The sequence below is a fragment of the Microcaecilia unicolor genome, chromosome 1 (assembly GCF_901765095.1).
Source record: "Microcaecilia unicolor chromosome 1, aMicUni1.1, whole genome shotgun sequence".
NCBI lineage: Eukaryota > Metazoa > Chordata > Amphibia > Gymnophiona > Siphonopidae > Microcaecilia > Microcaecilia unicolor.
In genome coordinates, this window is record NC_044031.1 from 455,593,932 (window position 1) to 455,611,389 (window position 17,458).

At 43.4% G+C, this 17,458-nt stretch overlaps 1 protein-coding gene across 2 annotated transcripts in view; it reads left to right on the plus strand.

The window, feature by feature from the left end:
• The window catches only part of SMCHD1 (structural maintenance of chromosomes flexible hinge domain containing 1), a 735,404-nt gene that overhangs the window by 389,742 nt on the left and 328,204 nt on the right, over nucleotides 1–17,458 (plus strand). For both annotated transcript variants that reach the window (XM_030213010.1, XM_030213015.1), the window contains exon 30: nucleotides 8,723–8,848. In XM_030213010.1, coding sequence (XP_030068870.1) covers nucleotides 8,723–8,848 — 126 coding nt within the window. The remainder of the gene's footprint in view (nucleotides 1–8,722; nucleotides 8,849–17,458) is intronic.

The following is a 17,458-nucleotide window of genomic DNA, read 5'->3' on the forward strand; positions in this document are numbered from 1 at the left end:
CAGGATACTGGTCTAGATGGACCATTGGTCTGACCCAGTATGGCTGTTCTTATGTTCTTATGAGTCCAGTTCATAGGGGATTGATATGCTGCTACAGCAGTAGCTGGAGTTGGTCTTGCTTTACATCTTTCCCCCATTGCCAATGATAGAGTTCTTCAGAGAATTCTTCTTCGTCTGGGGTGGGTAATATTGATAGCCCCAGATTTGGCCACGCAGACAATGTTATGTGGATCTCATACAGCTTCTTGTGGACAAGCTGTTTTGGCTCCTCTGTTCCTGAGTCTTCTCTCTAAGGGGCAAGTTCACATGGAGAATCTGTCCCTGTTTGATCTTATGGCTTGGCTCTTGAGAGGTCACAGCTATGTAAGAAGGGCTATCCTGAGGTGATGATTACAACTTTGCTGTAGGCCAAGAAGTGTTCCAAGTCTTCAGGCGTATGCTCAGATCTGGAAAGTGTTTGCTGTGTGGTGCTCAGACTGGGTTATTTCACTTTTTCATTTTTCTTTACCCCAGCTTTTGTCCGTTCTACAGAATGGTTTTTAAAAGGGTCTGGCTTTCAACAATTTACGGGTTCCTGTGGCTGCTTTGGCTTGCTTTCAGGGGTGTGTAACATGTTCATCATTGGCTGCTCTCCATGATGTGTTGTGTTTTCTTAAAGGGGTCAACCATCTTAAGCTCTTCCTTGGAATCTTACTCTGGTCCTCCAGGCTCACCAGAAGTCTCCGTTTGAGCCCTTGAAGAAAACTACTATCAAGGTCCACACATTGAAGACTTATTTTCTCGTCATGGGTGCTTCAGCTTGTTGCATCTCTGAGCTTCAGGTCTCGTTTTGCAGGGAACCCTTTCTTTGTTCTCGGAAGCCAGGGTGACTGTACCCTCCTTTCTGTTGAAGTCTGTCTTGCCTTTCCATAAGTACATAAGTATTGCCATACTGGGAAAGACCAAAGGTCCATCAAGCCCAGCATCCTGTTTCCAACAGTGGCCAATCCAGGTCACAAATACCTGGCAAGAGCCCAAGATAGTACAAAACATTTTATACTGCTTATCCCAGAAATAGTGGATTTTCCCCAAGTCCATTTAATAATGGTCTATGGACTTTTCCTTTAGGAAGCCGTCCACACCTTTTTTTTTTAACTCCACTAAGCTAACCGCCTTTATCACATTCTCTAGCAATGAATTCCAGAGTTTAATTACACGTTGAGTGAAGAAATGTTTTCTCCAATTTGTTTTTAATTGACTACAATGTAGCTTCATTGCATGCCCCCTAGTCCTAATATTTTTGGAAAGCGTATACAGACGCTTCACATCTAACCATTCAACTCCACTCATTATTTTATAGACCTCTATCATATCTCCTCAAAGCCGCTTTTTCTCCATGCTGAAGAGCCCTAGTCGCTTTAGCCTTTCCTCATAGGAAAGTCATTCCATCCCCTTTATCATTTTCGACGCCCTTCTCTGTACCTTTTCTAATTCCACTCTTTCTTTTTTGAGATGTGGCGACCAGAATTGAACACAATATTCGAGGTGCGGTCGTACCATGGAGCGATACAAAGGCATTTATAACATCCTCACTTTTGTTTTCCATTCCTTTCCTAATAATACCTAACATTCTATTTGCTTTCTTAGCCGCAGCAGCACACTGAGCAGAAGGTTTCAATGTATCATCAACGATGACACCTAGATCCCTTTCTTGGACTGTGACTCCTAACGTGGAACCTTGCATGACTTAGCTATAATTCAGGTTCCTCTTTCCCACGTACATCACTTAACACTTGCTCACATTAAACGTCATCTACCATTTAGATACCCAGTCTCGTAAGGTCCTCTTGTAATTTTTCACAATCCTCCCGTGATTTAACGACTGAATAACTTTGTGTCATCAGCAAATTTAATTACCTCACTAGTTACTCCCATCTCTAGGTCATTTATAAATATGTTAAAAAGCAGCGGTCCCAGCACAGACCCCTGGGGAACCCCACTAACTACCCTTCTCCATTGAGAAAACTGACCATTTAACCCTACTCTCTGTTTTCTATCTTTTAACCAGTTTTTAATTCACAATAGAACACTTCCTCCTATCCCATGACTCTCCAATTTCCCTTTGGAGTCTTTCATGAGGTACTTTGTCAAACGCCTTCTGAAAATCCAGATACACAATATCAACCAGCTTACCTTTATCCACATGTTTGTTCACCCCTTCAAAGAAATGTAGTAGATTGTTGAGGCAAGATTTCCCTTCACTAAATCCATGTTGACTTTGTCTCATTAATCCATGCTTTTGAATATGCTCTGTAATTTTGTTCTTTATAATAGTCTCTATCATTTTGGCCGGCGCCAACATCAGACTCACCAGTCTATAATTTCCTGATCTCCTCTGGAACCTTTTTTAAAAATCGGCATTACATTAGCCATTTTCGCATAAATCAGTCTTTGTTCCTGCCACCTTTCAAGAGAAAGGAATATGCAAAAGCTTTCCTCTCCTTGCACCTTCTGGTTGTATGTCTGGTTCTGCTACAATATCAGGAGCTCAACTTCCTAGGCCTACATCACTACCCCAAATCTCAGCACAACTTGCTTAGACAGAGATACATAGAGCTGCGTAAATGTCTAAAGAGCCATAGGAACAATTAGTGTAATTAATGAAGAAGCTGAGCAGCATTCTCAAAACCACATCTGCGTAGACTAGAATAAAAACAATAAACTGAAAGAAGCTGTTGGGATGCACCAGAGATTAAATTTTTGCACATGTAGTAAAGAATTTTAATTAGAAAGGTATGGAAAATTCATTTCACTCAGCGCGCAGACAAAAACAGAGCAGCTGACAATCACTTCAAGCTATGCTAAAAAGCTAAGTAATATACTAAGAGCTAAGCTACATGTCACCATTTCTAGATTGTTGAATGATAGAGTTATTGTCAAATAAAATTTTCAATTTATCAGTCTCGTTCAACAATGGTGAAAGGAGACTTTTTGGCCAACTGCAAGCAAAAGAAACATTGTTCCTAAATTCGTGAGTTAATGTCTAAATTAGGTGTTTTCCTCCTATTTTTTCTTTTTTTTTTCTTTTTCATTTTCTTCATTTTGTGATTAATATTGTCTTATAATGCAGTTTTCTCCCCCTTGTCTGTATTCAACATCTATAAACCCTTCAGAACGCTGCAGCTCGTCTCATTTGTAATACCAAATGACATGATCATGTCTCTTCATTGCTACAACATTTACATTGGCTTCCAATTGAATACTGAATTAAATTCAAAATTCTTGTGATGACATTTAACATTTTGCATACAGCTACTCCCTCCTATCTGGCAACCCAGGTTATACCTTCTATATCCTCCTATACACTTCACTCTTTAACTGATAACACACGAGTGGACACTGGACAATGAATTTGTCCAGAAGATCTTACAGGAGTGGGGCACCCTCTCAATAGATCTTTCACACTCCATTCAGTGAGAAAATACCTCACTTTTGCTCCAGGATACGATTGCCTGGCAAAATAAGCTTAGACATCTACCTCCTTCATTGGGGGAATGGTCTTTTGAATGTGTACCTTCCAGCACCCCTGATAGAGAAGACCACTCTGAAGCTCAAGCAAGGTCGGTGAGCCATTATTCTCATAGCCCCTTATTGGCCTAGAGAAACATAGCTTACACTTCCTTTGGATGTGCTGTAAGATTGGAATGTTTTTCACTGATCATGAAGAATAAGGGCATTGTGTTGCATCCCAACATAGAGTCCCCTAGCCTCCACTGCTTGGATGTTGAGAGGTTAACATTGTCTTCCTTGAATTTACCTAACAAGGTTTCACAGGTGTTGCTAGCTGACAGAAAAGTTTCTGCTAGATACCTGCTACAATGTACCTGGTCTGGAAGCTCTTACTTTTAGTGGCAGTCACTTCAGTATGCAGGGTTAGTGAGCTCAAGGTCCTAGAAACTGATCCACCTTATACTAAGTTTTTCAGTATCAGAGTAGTTTTACTGAATCAGCCAGTTGTGTCAGAGTTCCGTCTTAACCAGTAAATAATCCTTCCAATCTTTTTTCCTAAACCTCGTGCCCATTAAGGTTAAAGTGCATGATGCACAGCACACTTCATACTGCATGACAGCCTTGGCCTATCTGGAATGGACTAAAGCCCAAAGAAAGTCCACCCAGCTTTTTGTTTCTTTTGACCTGTACAGAATAGTGGCTGCCATTATCAAATGCACACTTTTCCAATTTGCAAGTAGATTTCATTTCCTTCACTTATGCTCAAACTGGTCTGATTTCTAGAGGGTCATGTCACAGCTCATAGTGTCAGAGTTATGTCTGCATCGTTAGCTCACTTGAGATCACCTGCTATAGAAGAGATTTGCAGAGTTGTGACATGGACATCTGCCCATGTATTCACATCTCACTACTACCTAGTTCAGGGGTAGGCAACTCCAGTCCTCAAGAGCCGCAGGCAGGTCAGGTTTTCAGGATATCCACAATGAATATGCAGGAGATAGATTTGCATACCATGGAGACAGAGCTTGCAAATCTATCTCCTGCATATTCATTGTGGATATCCTGAAAACCTGACCTGCCTGCGGCTCTCGAGGACCGGAGTTGCCTACCCCTGACCTAGTTGAATAGTTCTGATGCAACAGTAGGGTTGGCTACACAGTCCTCCAGAATCCAACTCCATCCACCTGGCCCCTTCTCTTTTAGTTCCAGGCCGTCTTCCAAAAACAAATAAACCAGGTGAAGTGAAAGTGGCTATTAGAGCCAAAAGAATGTCCTTCAAAGAATGGAAAAAGGATCCAAATGAAGAAAATAAGAAGCAACATAAGCTCTGGCAAATTAGATGCAAAGCATTGATAAAGGAAACTAAAAGAACATTTGAAGAGAAACTTGCCACAGATGCAAAAATTCACAGCAACAACTTTTTCATGTGCATCAGAAGCAGAAAGCCTGCAAAGGAATCCATGGAACCATTAGATCATGAAGGAGCACTCTGGGAAGACATGGCTGAAGTGAGAAACTGAATGAATTTCTTGCTTTGGTCTTCATGGAAGATATGTAAGAGATCTACCTGTACCAGAAATGGTTTTCAAGGGTGATGATGCGGAGGAACTGAAAGAAATCTCAGTGAACATAGAAGACGTACTGAGCAAAATCGACAAATTAAAGTAGTAAATCACCTGGACCGGATGTCATGCATCCAAGGGTACTGAAAGAACTCAAACATGAATTTACTGATCTGTTGTTAGTAGTCTGTAACCTGTTGTTAAAGGTATCCGTAGTACCTGAAGATTGGAGGCCGGTCAATGTTACGACAATCTTTTAAAAGGGTTCCGGGGTGATCCGGGAAATTATAGACCAGTAAGCCTGATGTGTGTGCTGGCTATAATAGTGGAAACTTATTATAAAGAATAAAATTATGGAACACATAAATAAACATGGTTTAATGGGTCAGAGTCAGCTTGGTTTCATCCAAGGGAAGTCTTGCCTCACCAGTTTGCTTCATGTCTTTGAAGGCGTGAATAAACGTGGATAAAGGTGAGCCGGTTGATGTAGTGTATCTAGATTTTCAGCAAGCTTTTGACAAAGTTTCTCATGATACTTCTAGGAATCAATGTTCTGGTGTGAATTAGGAATTGGTTATTGAACACAAAAGAGAGATTGGGGTTACATGGCCATTTCTCAATGGAGGAGGGTTGAATAGTGGAGTGCTGCAGAAATCTGTACTGGGACTGGTGCTATTTTAGATGATCTGGTAATTGGAACTACCAAGTGATATTATTAAAATTGCAGATGACACAAAACTATTCAATGTCGTTAAAATACAAGCAGACTGTGAAAAATTGCAAAAAGACCTTAGGAAACTGGAAGACTGGGCGTCCAAATGGCAGATGAAATTTAATATAGACAAATGCAAGCTGATGCACATTGGGAAGAATAATCCTATTCATTGTTACCTCATGCTAGGGTTCACCATGAGGGTCAGCACCCAAGAAAAAGATCTAGATGTCATTGTAGACAATACACGAAACCTGTCCAGTGTGCGGCGGCCAAAAAAAACAAACAGGATGCTGGGAATTATTAGGAAACGGATGCTAAATACAACCGAGAATACTATAATGCTTCCATATTGCTCCCTCACCTTGAGTATTACATTCAGTTTTGGTCATCGTAACTCAAAAAAGATATAGCTGAAGTAGAATGTAGTTGCAAAAACATCAGAAAGGCAGTATATAGGCTATAGAGGTTAGGGCTCTTCAGCTTGAAAAAGAGACGGCTGAGGGGAGATATGATTGAGGTCTACAAAATCCTGAGTGGTGTAGAATGGGTAAAAATGAATCGATTTTTTTTTCACGCTCTTAAAAAGTACAAAGACTAGGGGACACTCAATGTTACATGGAAATACATTTAATGCAAATAAGAGGAAATATTTTTTCACTCAACGAATAGTTAAGCTCTGGAACTCTTTGCCAGAGGATGTGGTAACAGCGGTTATCGTATGTGGTTTAAAAAAAAGGATTTTACAAGTTCCTGGAGGAAAAGTTCATAGTTTGCTATTAAGACAGACATGGGAAAGCCACTGCTTGCCCTGGGATTGGTAGCATGGAATGTTGCTATGTAGCGCTATAGAAATGATTAGTAGTAGCAGTAGTATTTGGGTTTTTGCCGGGTCCTTGTGATCTGGCGTGGCCACTGTTGGAAACAGAATAGTTGGCTAAATAGACTGATGATTATGACTATTCTTATATTCATTAAATAAAATTAAAGAAATAAAATATAAAATGGCTTGTTGTCACCAAAAGTATTTGTGTCTGCCTGTTGCACCATATGTTCTATTCTTCCACATTTTCTATTGAAGATAGTCTGTAGTTTGGGAGTCCTATGTGTGAGGATTCAGAGTCCTACTTGTTTTCAGAGAAAATGAAACTACTTACCTGTAGCGGGTGTTCTTTGAAGACAGTAGGATTTGAATCCTCACAACCCTTTCGTGGCCCAAAGTAGTTATATTCCTCTAGCTAGTAAAGGACTGAGAAGTTTCCCGGGTAGTAGTATCAGGTCGGAACAGATACGTATGTGTGGTGAGATAGTCCAAACACTTCTAGAAAAGTTGCTGGGATACAGTTGGTTTTCTCACCTATGTGTGAAGATTCAAGTCATGTTGCCCTCAGACAACACCTGTTACAGGTATGTAACTTTGTTTTTTGTTTTGTTTTTTTTGTTTGTTTATTTTACCCTTATGTGTAATTTCTTTCCAAAATTCCATTGGGTTTGAAAGAACAACACATGGGAAAGCATATGAAGCACTGAATTGTTTCCAAACTGTTGGCATATGTTCGTGTGCCTCTCTCTGCATAAATTGGTGTGCACATGTGTTTCTATCTGTGTTGCTTATGTGTGTTTGTGTAGTGAACGTGGACTAGATTGAACTTTGTGTTCCAGATAAAGTAAATCTTCCCCAAAAATGGTCCACACACACACACACAGACGCAAAATATTCCATATGGAACTTATTGATTGAACAGGTTAGCTTTCTTAATGGTTGCTATGTATGGTGACATCTAGGGACCAAACTATGTAGTTTGCTACTGGTTTAAATGTGTACTGTCCACTAGTGGACAAGAGACAACTACCGTGTTTCCCCGAATATAAGACACTGCCTTATATTAATTTTTGCGCCCAAAAAGGCGCTAGGTCTTATTTTCAGGGGATGTCTTAATATTTCGGGGAAACACGGTTGGCCCGCCCACCTTCCCTCCGTCGCTCCTGCAACTACCGGTAACCCCCCACCCGAGATGGCGCTCCCACCCGAAGTCGCCGGACCCCACCCCCCTCCGTCGCTCAGAAACTAACCTGAACTTAAGCCTCCTTTCACTTTCCTTCCAGTTCGCAGGAGCAGCAGGGCAGGGCAGGCCTCTCCTTCCTTCCGAGCCCCACCCTCGCCTGACGTTACGTTACGTCAGGCGAGGGCGGGACACGGAAGGAAGGAGTGGCCTGCCCTCCTACTGCTGCTGTTTGCTGCGAACTGGAAGGAAAGTGAAAGGAGGCTTAAGTTCAGGTTAGTTTCGGAGCGACAGAGGGGGTTGGGGTCCGGCGACTTCGGGTGGGGGCGCCATCTCGGGTGGGGGGGGCGACCTCGGGTGGGAGGTTAGTTTCAGAGCGACGGAGGGGGGCCCGGCGATCTCAGGGGGGGGGGACCCTACTTACCGGGAAAAACAAAACTTTGCTAGGCCTTACTTTCGGGGGAGGCCTTATATTTTCTAAGGGCACCAAAAACCTCGGTAGGTCTTATTTTATGGGGATGCCCTATTTTCGGGGAAACACGGTATATCATATTTGTTGCCTGTGCTTATACTGTAAAATGCATCCTTTGAAATCTGTTAACAGCACTAACTTATGTTTTGATATATTATCCAATTTGTTTTTACTTATTATTCTTTACTAGTCAACGGAATGTTACTGTTCCATTTCAACTGCCCCACATCTGCCTTCTCTAGATCAGACACATGCCTTGACAACACAAGTACAACAAAGAGCTGTTTAAAAATTAAAAGCCATTCTCCTTCTGCTTTCTCCAACACTGAATTCTTGGTGTTGGTACTTTTTGGGTAATCTAGAACGCGTAATAGCTAACCTTTGCTTAGCCATTCTAAAAGTGTGAATCCTCCAAAGTCAAAGGACTTGCTGCCTCTTGTCAGCAGAAACACATAAACTGGTGTCTTTTAAATTTGTTTTTCAGCCTGTTTCAGTCATTAATGGCAAGCAACTACAGAAACCACTCATAGTCCAACTCTGTGATGAGTGGGACAATCCATCTCCAGAACCAAATGTCAAGATCACTCTTGTGAAGGATAACAGCTTAAAGGTACATGTGACTTCTGGTAATTTACTACTAGTACAGTTTTATTTAATTTTTTTTGCTTTCTGAAAAATAGAACCATCAAGATTACTTGCTGAAATCTGTGAACAGAAGAAAATATGAAGGAGGGTAAATTGGTTTTGGATATAAGTACTTGGCATTTAAAACATGAGTTCAGGAAGAGGAGGTCTTTCTCGCTCCAGAGTGCTGATAGTCAGTTTGTACTTGAAGCAATGGAAGATGAAGTGGTTTTGCCATAGTCATAAAGGATATCAGTGAGAGGGGCAAGATTCGTACCCTGGGTTCTCTGACTTTGTTTACTTCTCTCCTGGGTTACTGATCTACTCCAAACCAAACAGTGTTGCTGGTCTTTTTCAGACGTTTGTTTTAAAATTGCTTTGCTAAGTTTAAACAACTATTGAATAAAAGGCTGAGGAGGAATTACCTTTTTGGGCTGCTTAGGTCTGCTCCTAAAAAATGTGATGTGAAAAATGAAATGTTTGAAAGAGAAGGACTTAGGAATAAAATCATAAATTGAGAGATATGTTGATCAAAATAACTCTATTGTACTGCAACATTCAGAGCACATTTCTTTCTGCTGTGTGAATGTATTTTAAAGAGAGATCTGTTGTATTGTTTACATATTGCTTAGAATGCTATATAATTGCTTAGAATGCTATATAATTGCAGAATATAAATTGCTGAATTTTGTGGCCTTAGGGATTTCAAGTTCATTTTTTAGCTTTTGCTCTGTCTGAAGAGAAAAATGAGTTCTCCGAAGACAAGCAGGCTGATATTCTCACAAGTGGGTGACGTCACGTCGGCCCCGGAGGATTTCAAAGCAAAATCTAAAAATCTCTTTTACGGCATTCCGTCGCGCGAGCAATCGCACTGCGCATGTGCGCACACATCTTCCCGCTCGCTGTGCGGACACGCCCCTCAGTTCTTCTTTTTCCGCGTCTGAGGAGACACGGAGTTCGTTAGTGCTTCGTGTTTTCTTCATTTCCTCGGAGTTAAATCTCTTCTTTATTTTACCCTTTTGGGTGTTCTTTTTTTATTTTACCCTTTTGGATGTTCTTTATTTTTTCATTTGTACTTTCTCATGGCAGGCTCATTGAGGCTTACATATACAGGTACTTTTTGTACCTGGGGCAAGGAAAGGTTAAGTAATTGCCAGAGTCACAAGGGGCTGTGCCTGAAATGAGAATCAAAACTTATAAGTTTTTCTTTATAAGTTTCTTTTTTTCTTATTAAACAAGAGTGTGCTGGTAAATTGTTATCTGTGGGCTCTCTCTCGCCAGCAAAGTAAAACAAGCCCACATTTTAGGATCCATTTGTTAAAGTCCCAAAATTCTTTAAAACTTAACAAATGGCTCTCGAGAGCTGTGAGAGCCTGTTCCAGCACACCACTGTCTTTAAGCCTTGTACCCGCTGCAACCGGATGCATCGAGTGAGTCTCCACCCGCCTCGCCGCCTCCTGCTTTGCAGGTCATTCGGGCGCATCGGCGGATGTGTCTTGGGCCGGATCATCTCCCTGAGAAGTGCAAGTAGTGTCTCAAAGACGAGACGTATGCTACTTGCCAGGGATGCCCAAAGGAGATCAATTTTTGAGTCCGATAGAGACCGATGCACGCTGGATACAGTGATGCATCGAGTGGGTCTCCACCTGCCTCGGCGCCTCCTGCTTGGCAGGTCATTCGGGCGCATCAGCGGGTGTCGGTACCATCGGTGCACAGAGCTTTGCTCCCTCTGTTATGGAGGTATCCGGGCATCAGACATCAGTCGGTGCCGAGAGCGTTGCTCCCTCTGTTATGGAGGTATCCTGGCATCGGACGTCGGTACCATCGGTACCAGGTATCGGTACCATGGGTACCATCGGTACCAGGTATCATTGGTGCCATGGGTACCATCGGTACCAGGTATCATGGGCACCATCGGTACCGGGTATCATGGGTACCATCGGTACCAGGTATCATCGGTACCATGGGTACCATCGGTACCAGGTATCATCGGTACCATGGGTACCGTCGGTACCAGGTATCATGGGCACCATCGGTACTGGGTATCATGGGTACCATCGGTACCAGGTATCATCGGTACCATGGGTACCATCAGTATCAGGTATCATGGATACCATCGGTACATGGGTACCATCGATAACAGATATCATGACTATCATCGGTACCAGGTACCATCAGTACCATGGGTACCATTGGTACAAGGTATCATGGGCACCATCGGTACCGGGTATCATGGGTACCGTCGGTGCCATCGGTACCGGGTATCATGGGTACCATCGGTACCAGATGTCATGGGTACCATCGATACCATGGGTACCGTTGGTGCCAGGTATCATGGGTACCATCGGTACCGGGGGTCATCGGTACCATGTGTACCATGGGTATTATCGGTACCATCGGTACCATCTTTGTTATGGACACGCAAGTCATCTGGCAGTCTGGTTTCGATTCCCCAGCATTTCCAGATTCTGCCCTCGGCTTCGGTACCATGGGTACCATCGGATGCCATTGGTGCTAGCGCCTCCTGCGGCATCTAGCTTTTCACCTGGGATTAAATCTCCTTCACCGATGCTGCCTCCGGTATTGGTGTTCGCAGCCTACTGGGTCGATTCTCCTTCACTGGAGTCGTCTGGAGAGTCAATTTCTCGACCCCGTCGTCGAGGTAACCGCGCCTCCATGTCGGACGGGTTAGGATCTGAGCTGCTCTGTTTGAGTAGTTAGCTCAATTCAATGATGGCTCATCTGATGAACATGAAGGTCATGGGGTTTTCTCTGCTGAGAATTCTCTAGATCTTCTATCTGTCGCGACACATTACAGTGGAGATTGTGAATCAGCCCAAAGCCCCAGATGCTCGAGGTCCTGGACTATCCATCTTCACCAAAGTCTTCTGCCACAAGAAGACTGAATCCCTCTATCGGATCCACGGGGAACCCAGTTTAATTAGGCCTCAGTTACCTCATGATTCTGCGGTGGTGGATTCTGCTCTCAGAACTGATAGGAGTTCTAAGAACTTGCTTCGGCGCCCCCGGGGCCAGAGCATACATCCTTAGCCTCTTTTGGGAGAATGGCGTACCAGGCTGGCATGATCGCGTCCAAAATCAAGTCCTGCCAGATCTTAACATTCCCACCGGAGTAGGCTAAACCTTTTCACCAGATGGTCAGGTAGCACACGGTGTGTCGCAGGTTCCTGTCCAGGGGCATTTTCGACACTTGTAATGTAACATCTAGATTTCTGCTCTGGGTATAGTGATGCGCAGACTCTCATGACTGTGCCTCTCACCTGGAGGAGGGGACTCAGCAGAAAATTGTAGATATTCTGTGCATACACTTCCTCATCTCGGAAGTTCTTTAAAGAGAAGAGTAGTTTCCTTGTGCCTTAAGGGATCGTACGTATACTCCTACTTCTCGACAGCCGGTTCAGGCTATGCCACAGCACGCTCATTCTAGTCAACGGCGTGCACCTAATCAAGCCCCTGCAGCTATTCCGCAAAAACCAGGGAGGGGTTTTTGACTGGCTCCAATTCAGCATAGCCACCATAAAAAAAAAAAAATGTCCGTACCGGCCAATCTGCCTATCGGGGGGAAGTTTAAATTTTCTCCACCAAAGGTGACTTCTTGTAACCTCCAACCGGTGGGTTTTTCAAATAGTCCGGTTAGGATACATTCTCAATCTGGAATCAAACCCTCCACATTGCTCATTGGGAGTTTAATCCTTTAGCTTCCATCACAAGTGGGTACTTGCAGAAGAACTCTCTGCCTTTCTCAGCGCCAATGCAGTCGAGCCCGTTCCACCACGGCAAGAAGGGTTGAGATTCTATTCCAGGTGCTTCCTTATGGGTTGCGTCCCATCATAGACATAAGGGGCCTAAACAGATATTTGGTTCAGGATGTTTTCCCTGGGCATCCTTCTTCCCATACTTCAGGAAAACGATTGGTTATGCTCTCTGGACTTACAGGATACTTATACCCAGTTTGTGTCCACAGTATGTTTTTCCTAGTGCCTGGATGTTGTTGCAGCGTATCTTCATGGACTGGGAGTGCATGTGTTCCCTTAACACGATGATTGCCCGTCTCAACAGATTACAGCACAGTAAATATTGAGACTTCTAGGCACATGGCTTCCACAGTTCACGTAACTCCCATAGCACTTTTACACATGACATCCGCTCAGTGCATCCTAGCTTCCCAATGTTATCAAGTTCAGGGTATCTAGAGGATGTGACCCAACTGTTCACCAGTTTTCGGAATTCCCTTCAGAGGTGGTCAATTCTCTCCATTTTGATTCTGAGGCGTCCCGTCCAACTTCCTCAGTCACAAAAGCTGCTGACGAAGGTTGCATCCCTCCTGGCTATCCAACCAAATTATTTTAATTCAACCAAACAATCGGGTTGTGATGTACTCGATAACAAAGGAGTACTGGATCTTGCCCTCTGAGTCAGGATGCCATGCAGATGTAGCGGTGGGCCCGCCAACGCGGCATGTTTTCTCCAAGCCACTTATCTAGTTGGCGTAAACAGCAGTCTGGCCGACAGGCTGAGCAGGATAATGCTACAGTCATGGTTGTTGAGCATGGCTGTAGCTCGAGAGATCTTCCGGAAGTGAGATACCCCCTCAGTGGATCTTTTTGCTACTTAGTCCAATCACAAAGTCCCTCAGTTCTGTTCCAGGCTGCAGGTTCACGGCAGGCTAGCATCGGATGCCTTTCTCCTTCATTGGGAGACAAGCTTTCTGTATGCGTATCCTCCCATACCTCTGGTGGAAAAGACTTTGCTGATTCTCAAGCAAGATTGTAGAGCCATGATTCTGATCGCTCCCTTCTAGCCGCGTCAGATATGGTTCCCTCTTCTTCTGGAGTTGGAATGTTTTCCAGCTCTCATTACGCAGAACGAGGGGGCACTTCTACATCTCAACCTCCAATCTCTGGCTCTCACGGTCTGGATGTTGAGAGTGTGGATTTCGTTGAGTCTTGCTTGCTTCCAGAAAAGATTCCACAAAGAGGTGTTATTCTTTTTCATGGAAGAGGTTTGCCGTCTGGTGTGACAGCAAGGCCCTAGATCCTGCCTCTTGTCTTATACAGACCTTGCTTGAGTTCTTTCTACACCTGTCTGAGTCTGGTCTCAAGACCAACTCTGTCAGTGTTCATCTTCGTGCAATAAGAGCTTATCATCAACGTGTAGAAGGTTAGCCTTTAGGTGTCCACTTCATGAGAGGTTTACCTCTCCCCCAATATTGAGAGAATTCCTTGTATGTGTCTAGGGGGGGTTATTTCTGTTGGGCTTAGCACCCCCAATAATTTTGAAAGTTGGCTCTTATGCTTCGGTCAAGGCCCCTATCACTCTTTATCCAGTATCTGGGGGTCTCAATGTCGTTTTCATCCAGCTGCTGCAAGCTCAATTCGGGCCACTGGATTCCTGCCATCTGAAGTATTGGTCAATACTATATAAAGGCATGAACTTTTTCAATATGGCGCCATATTGAAAAAGTTCATGCCTTCAATTCAATTTCAGCATATAATGAGCACTCCGTTTCTGATGAAGCCGTGGTCTTAGGTGAAACGGTGATCTCCGTAGAACGGATAATGAAGAGTGCTTGAATTCAGTTCAAAGCTAAGTTTTTTTTTTCCTTTTATGCTGATTTGATTCAGGTCATTAGCGGGGCCTGACATTTAAACCTACCGCTGTCAGTTAGTACATCTTTGGTTGAGGCTTTTAAATAATTTAGCCCAAAGGTGACAGTTTTTGCCCAGTGATAGAAACGCTGTGTGAGTTATAATTTGAGCAATATATAACCACGCACTAAACCGCAGGCATTTTGCCAGCGGTTTCTGAGGGCTTTTCTCTGCTACACCAATCCAACACTAATAAGTTCATGCTGGAGCCTTTATATAGTATTGATTTATACATTTCTGCTCCAGCGCACTGCATTTTGTTCTAATAATTACCTGATCTGAAGTATTGGACCTGGAAGGTCGTTTTCCTTGGTTGCTGTTCCTTCAACTCGTAAGGTCAGTGAGCTTCAGACTCTAGTAGCTCAAGCGCCTTACCTTACTTCTCATCTTAACAGAGTAGTTCTCCGCATGCAGCCAAAGTTCTTACTGGCGCTGGTATCAGAGTACCATCTGATCCAGTCAATTGTCTTGCCAACATTCTTTCTCCCTCATTTTACAAGCCCTGGCGAAAGCAAGCTGCGCACTTTTTACGTGGAGCGGACGAGCTCCCTCAGACAGTCCGCCCAGTTGTTTATTTCTTTTAATGCCAGTTGCTGTCGGAAACCGCACCATTTCTTCTTGGCTAGCAGATTGCATCTCCTTCGTTTTTGTCCAAGCTGGACTGAGTCTAGAGGGCCATGTCACGGCTCACAAAATTAGAGCCATGGCTGAGTCGGTGGCTCATCTAAGATCAGTTACTATTGAAGAGATCTGCAAGGCTGCGGTGTGGTCATCAGTCCACACATTCACATTTCAGTACTGCCTTCAGCAGGATAGCCGACGCGACAGTCGGTTTGGGCAGTCGGGGCTGCAGAACTTATTTGGGGTTTAGAATCCAACTCCAACCCTCCTAGGCCCATTTTTGTTCTGTTCCAGGCTACACTTATTTAGATATTTCTTCTTTTCAGGTCAATTTTTATTCTGGCCTCGCCGTTGCGAGACTCAATTGACCACTGTTTGTTGTGTTGTGTAAGCTTGGAAGCTAGGGATACCCCACTTGTGAGACTATCAGCCTGCTTGTCTTCGGAGAAAGAGTAGTTACTTACCTGTAACAGGTGTTCTCCGAGGACAGCAGGCTGCATATTCTCACAAACCCTCCCACCTCCCCTTTTGGAGTTGTCTCCTTCATCTTTTGGATTTAACTGAGGGGCGTGTCCGCACAGCGAGCGGGAAGATGTGTGCGCACATGCGCAGTGCGATCGCTCGCGCGACGGAACGCCGTAAAAGAGATTTTTAGATTTTGCTTTGAAATCCTCCGGGGCCGACGTGACGTCACCCACTTGTGAGAATATGCAGCCTGCTGTCCTCGGAGAACACCTGTTACAGGTAAGTAACTACTCTATTTGCACTGATGTATATGCTCTCACCCCACCACCCCATCCCCAGTATAAATGGCTTGAGTTAAGGGTCTAAAAAAAAACCCCCACAGAAGAACACCAGACCTCCACTGTACCACGTAAGAGAAGAAAAAGCAGAGATGGCCCAAAGCAGTATTTTTTTGTATGCGGTCCAGGAAGCTTGAAAGGACTATTGCCAGTTATGTTTGTTTGTTTCATGCAAACACTATTATTCCATCATAGTTAATGGGAAAGACATGATAGCTTTTTTGGGATCCACATCTTTCTGAATGTTCATCAGTACGCTGATAGATTATGCAGGTCATACAGTTCCAAGCATTGTACGTTAAGGACCCCATCAAAGACATTTGCCGATACACATTTGTGTTGGGTCACATCAATAAAGTGTGATTCCTATGACATTTTTTAGCCGTCTCTACCTTTTCTTCTCCTATTATTGAAAGCTGGAACATACAATAACTCTCCAGAGTTTCTTTGGGGTACTGAAGTGTGTTTGTGGGTGGATGGAGATCCAGCCCAAGGAGTGTGTTTAAGGTATAAGTTGCAGAAATAAATGTATTTATTTATTTATTTATTGGGATTTATTAATCACCTTTATGAAGAGATTCACCCAAGGCAGTGTACAGCAGGTGCAGTTTAACATAAAACTTAAAATTTTGTTAACAGCATAACAATAAGAACATGAGTAGCCATACTGGATCCCACCAATGGACCATCTGGCCTACTATCCTGTTTTCCAAACAGTGGCCAAGCCAGGTCACAAGTACCTGGCAGAAACCCAAATCGTGGTAACACTCCATGCTACAAATCCCAGGGCAAGCAGTTGTTTCCCATGTCTGCGTCAATAGCAGACTATGGACATTTCCTCCAGGAATTTGTCCAAACCTTTTTTAAACCCAGATACGCTAACTGCTATTACTACATCCTCCGACAAAGAGTTCCAGAGCTTAACTATTCGTTGAGTGAAAAAATATTTCCTCCTATTAGTTTTAAAAGTATTTCCATGTAACTTCCTTGAGTGTCCCCTAGTCTTTATACTTTTGGAACGAGTAAAAAAATCGATTTACTTCTACTTGTTCTACATCACTCAGGATTTTGTAGACCTCAGTCATATCTCCCCTTATCCATCTCTTTTCCAAGTTGAGGAGCCCTAATCTCTTTAGCCTTTCCTCATATGAGAAGAGTTCCATCCCCTTTATCATTTTGGTCGCTCTTCTTTGAACCTTTTCTAATTCTGCTATATCTTTTTTGAAATACGGTAACCAAAACTGAACGCAATACTCAAGGTGCGGACGCACGATGGAGCAGTACAAAGGCATTATAGTGTTTTTGGTCTTATTCACCATCCCTTTCCTAATAATTCCTAGCATGTTATTTGCTTTTTTGTCCGCCACCGCATACTGAGCAGAAGATTTCAGCATGGCACCCAGATATTTTTCTTGACTGCTGACCCCCAAGGTGGACCCTAGCATCAGATAACTATGATTCAGACTATTCTTTCCTATGTGCATCACCTTGCATTTGTCCACA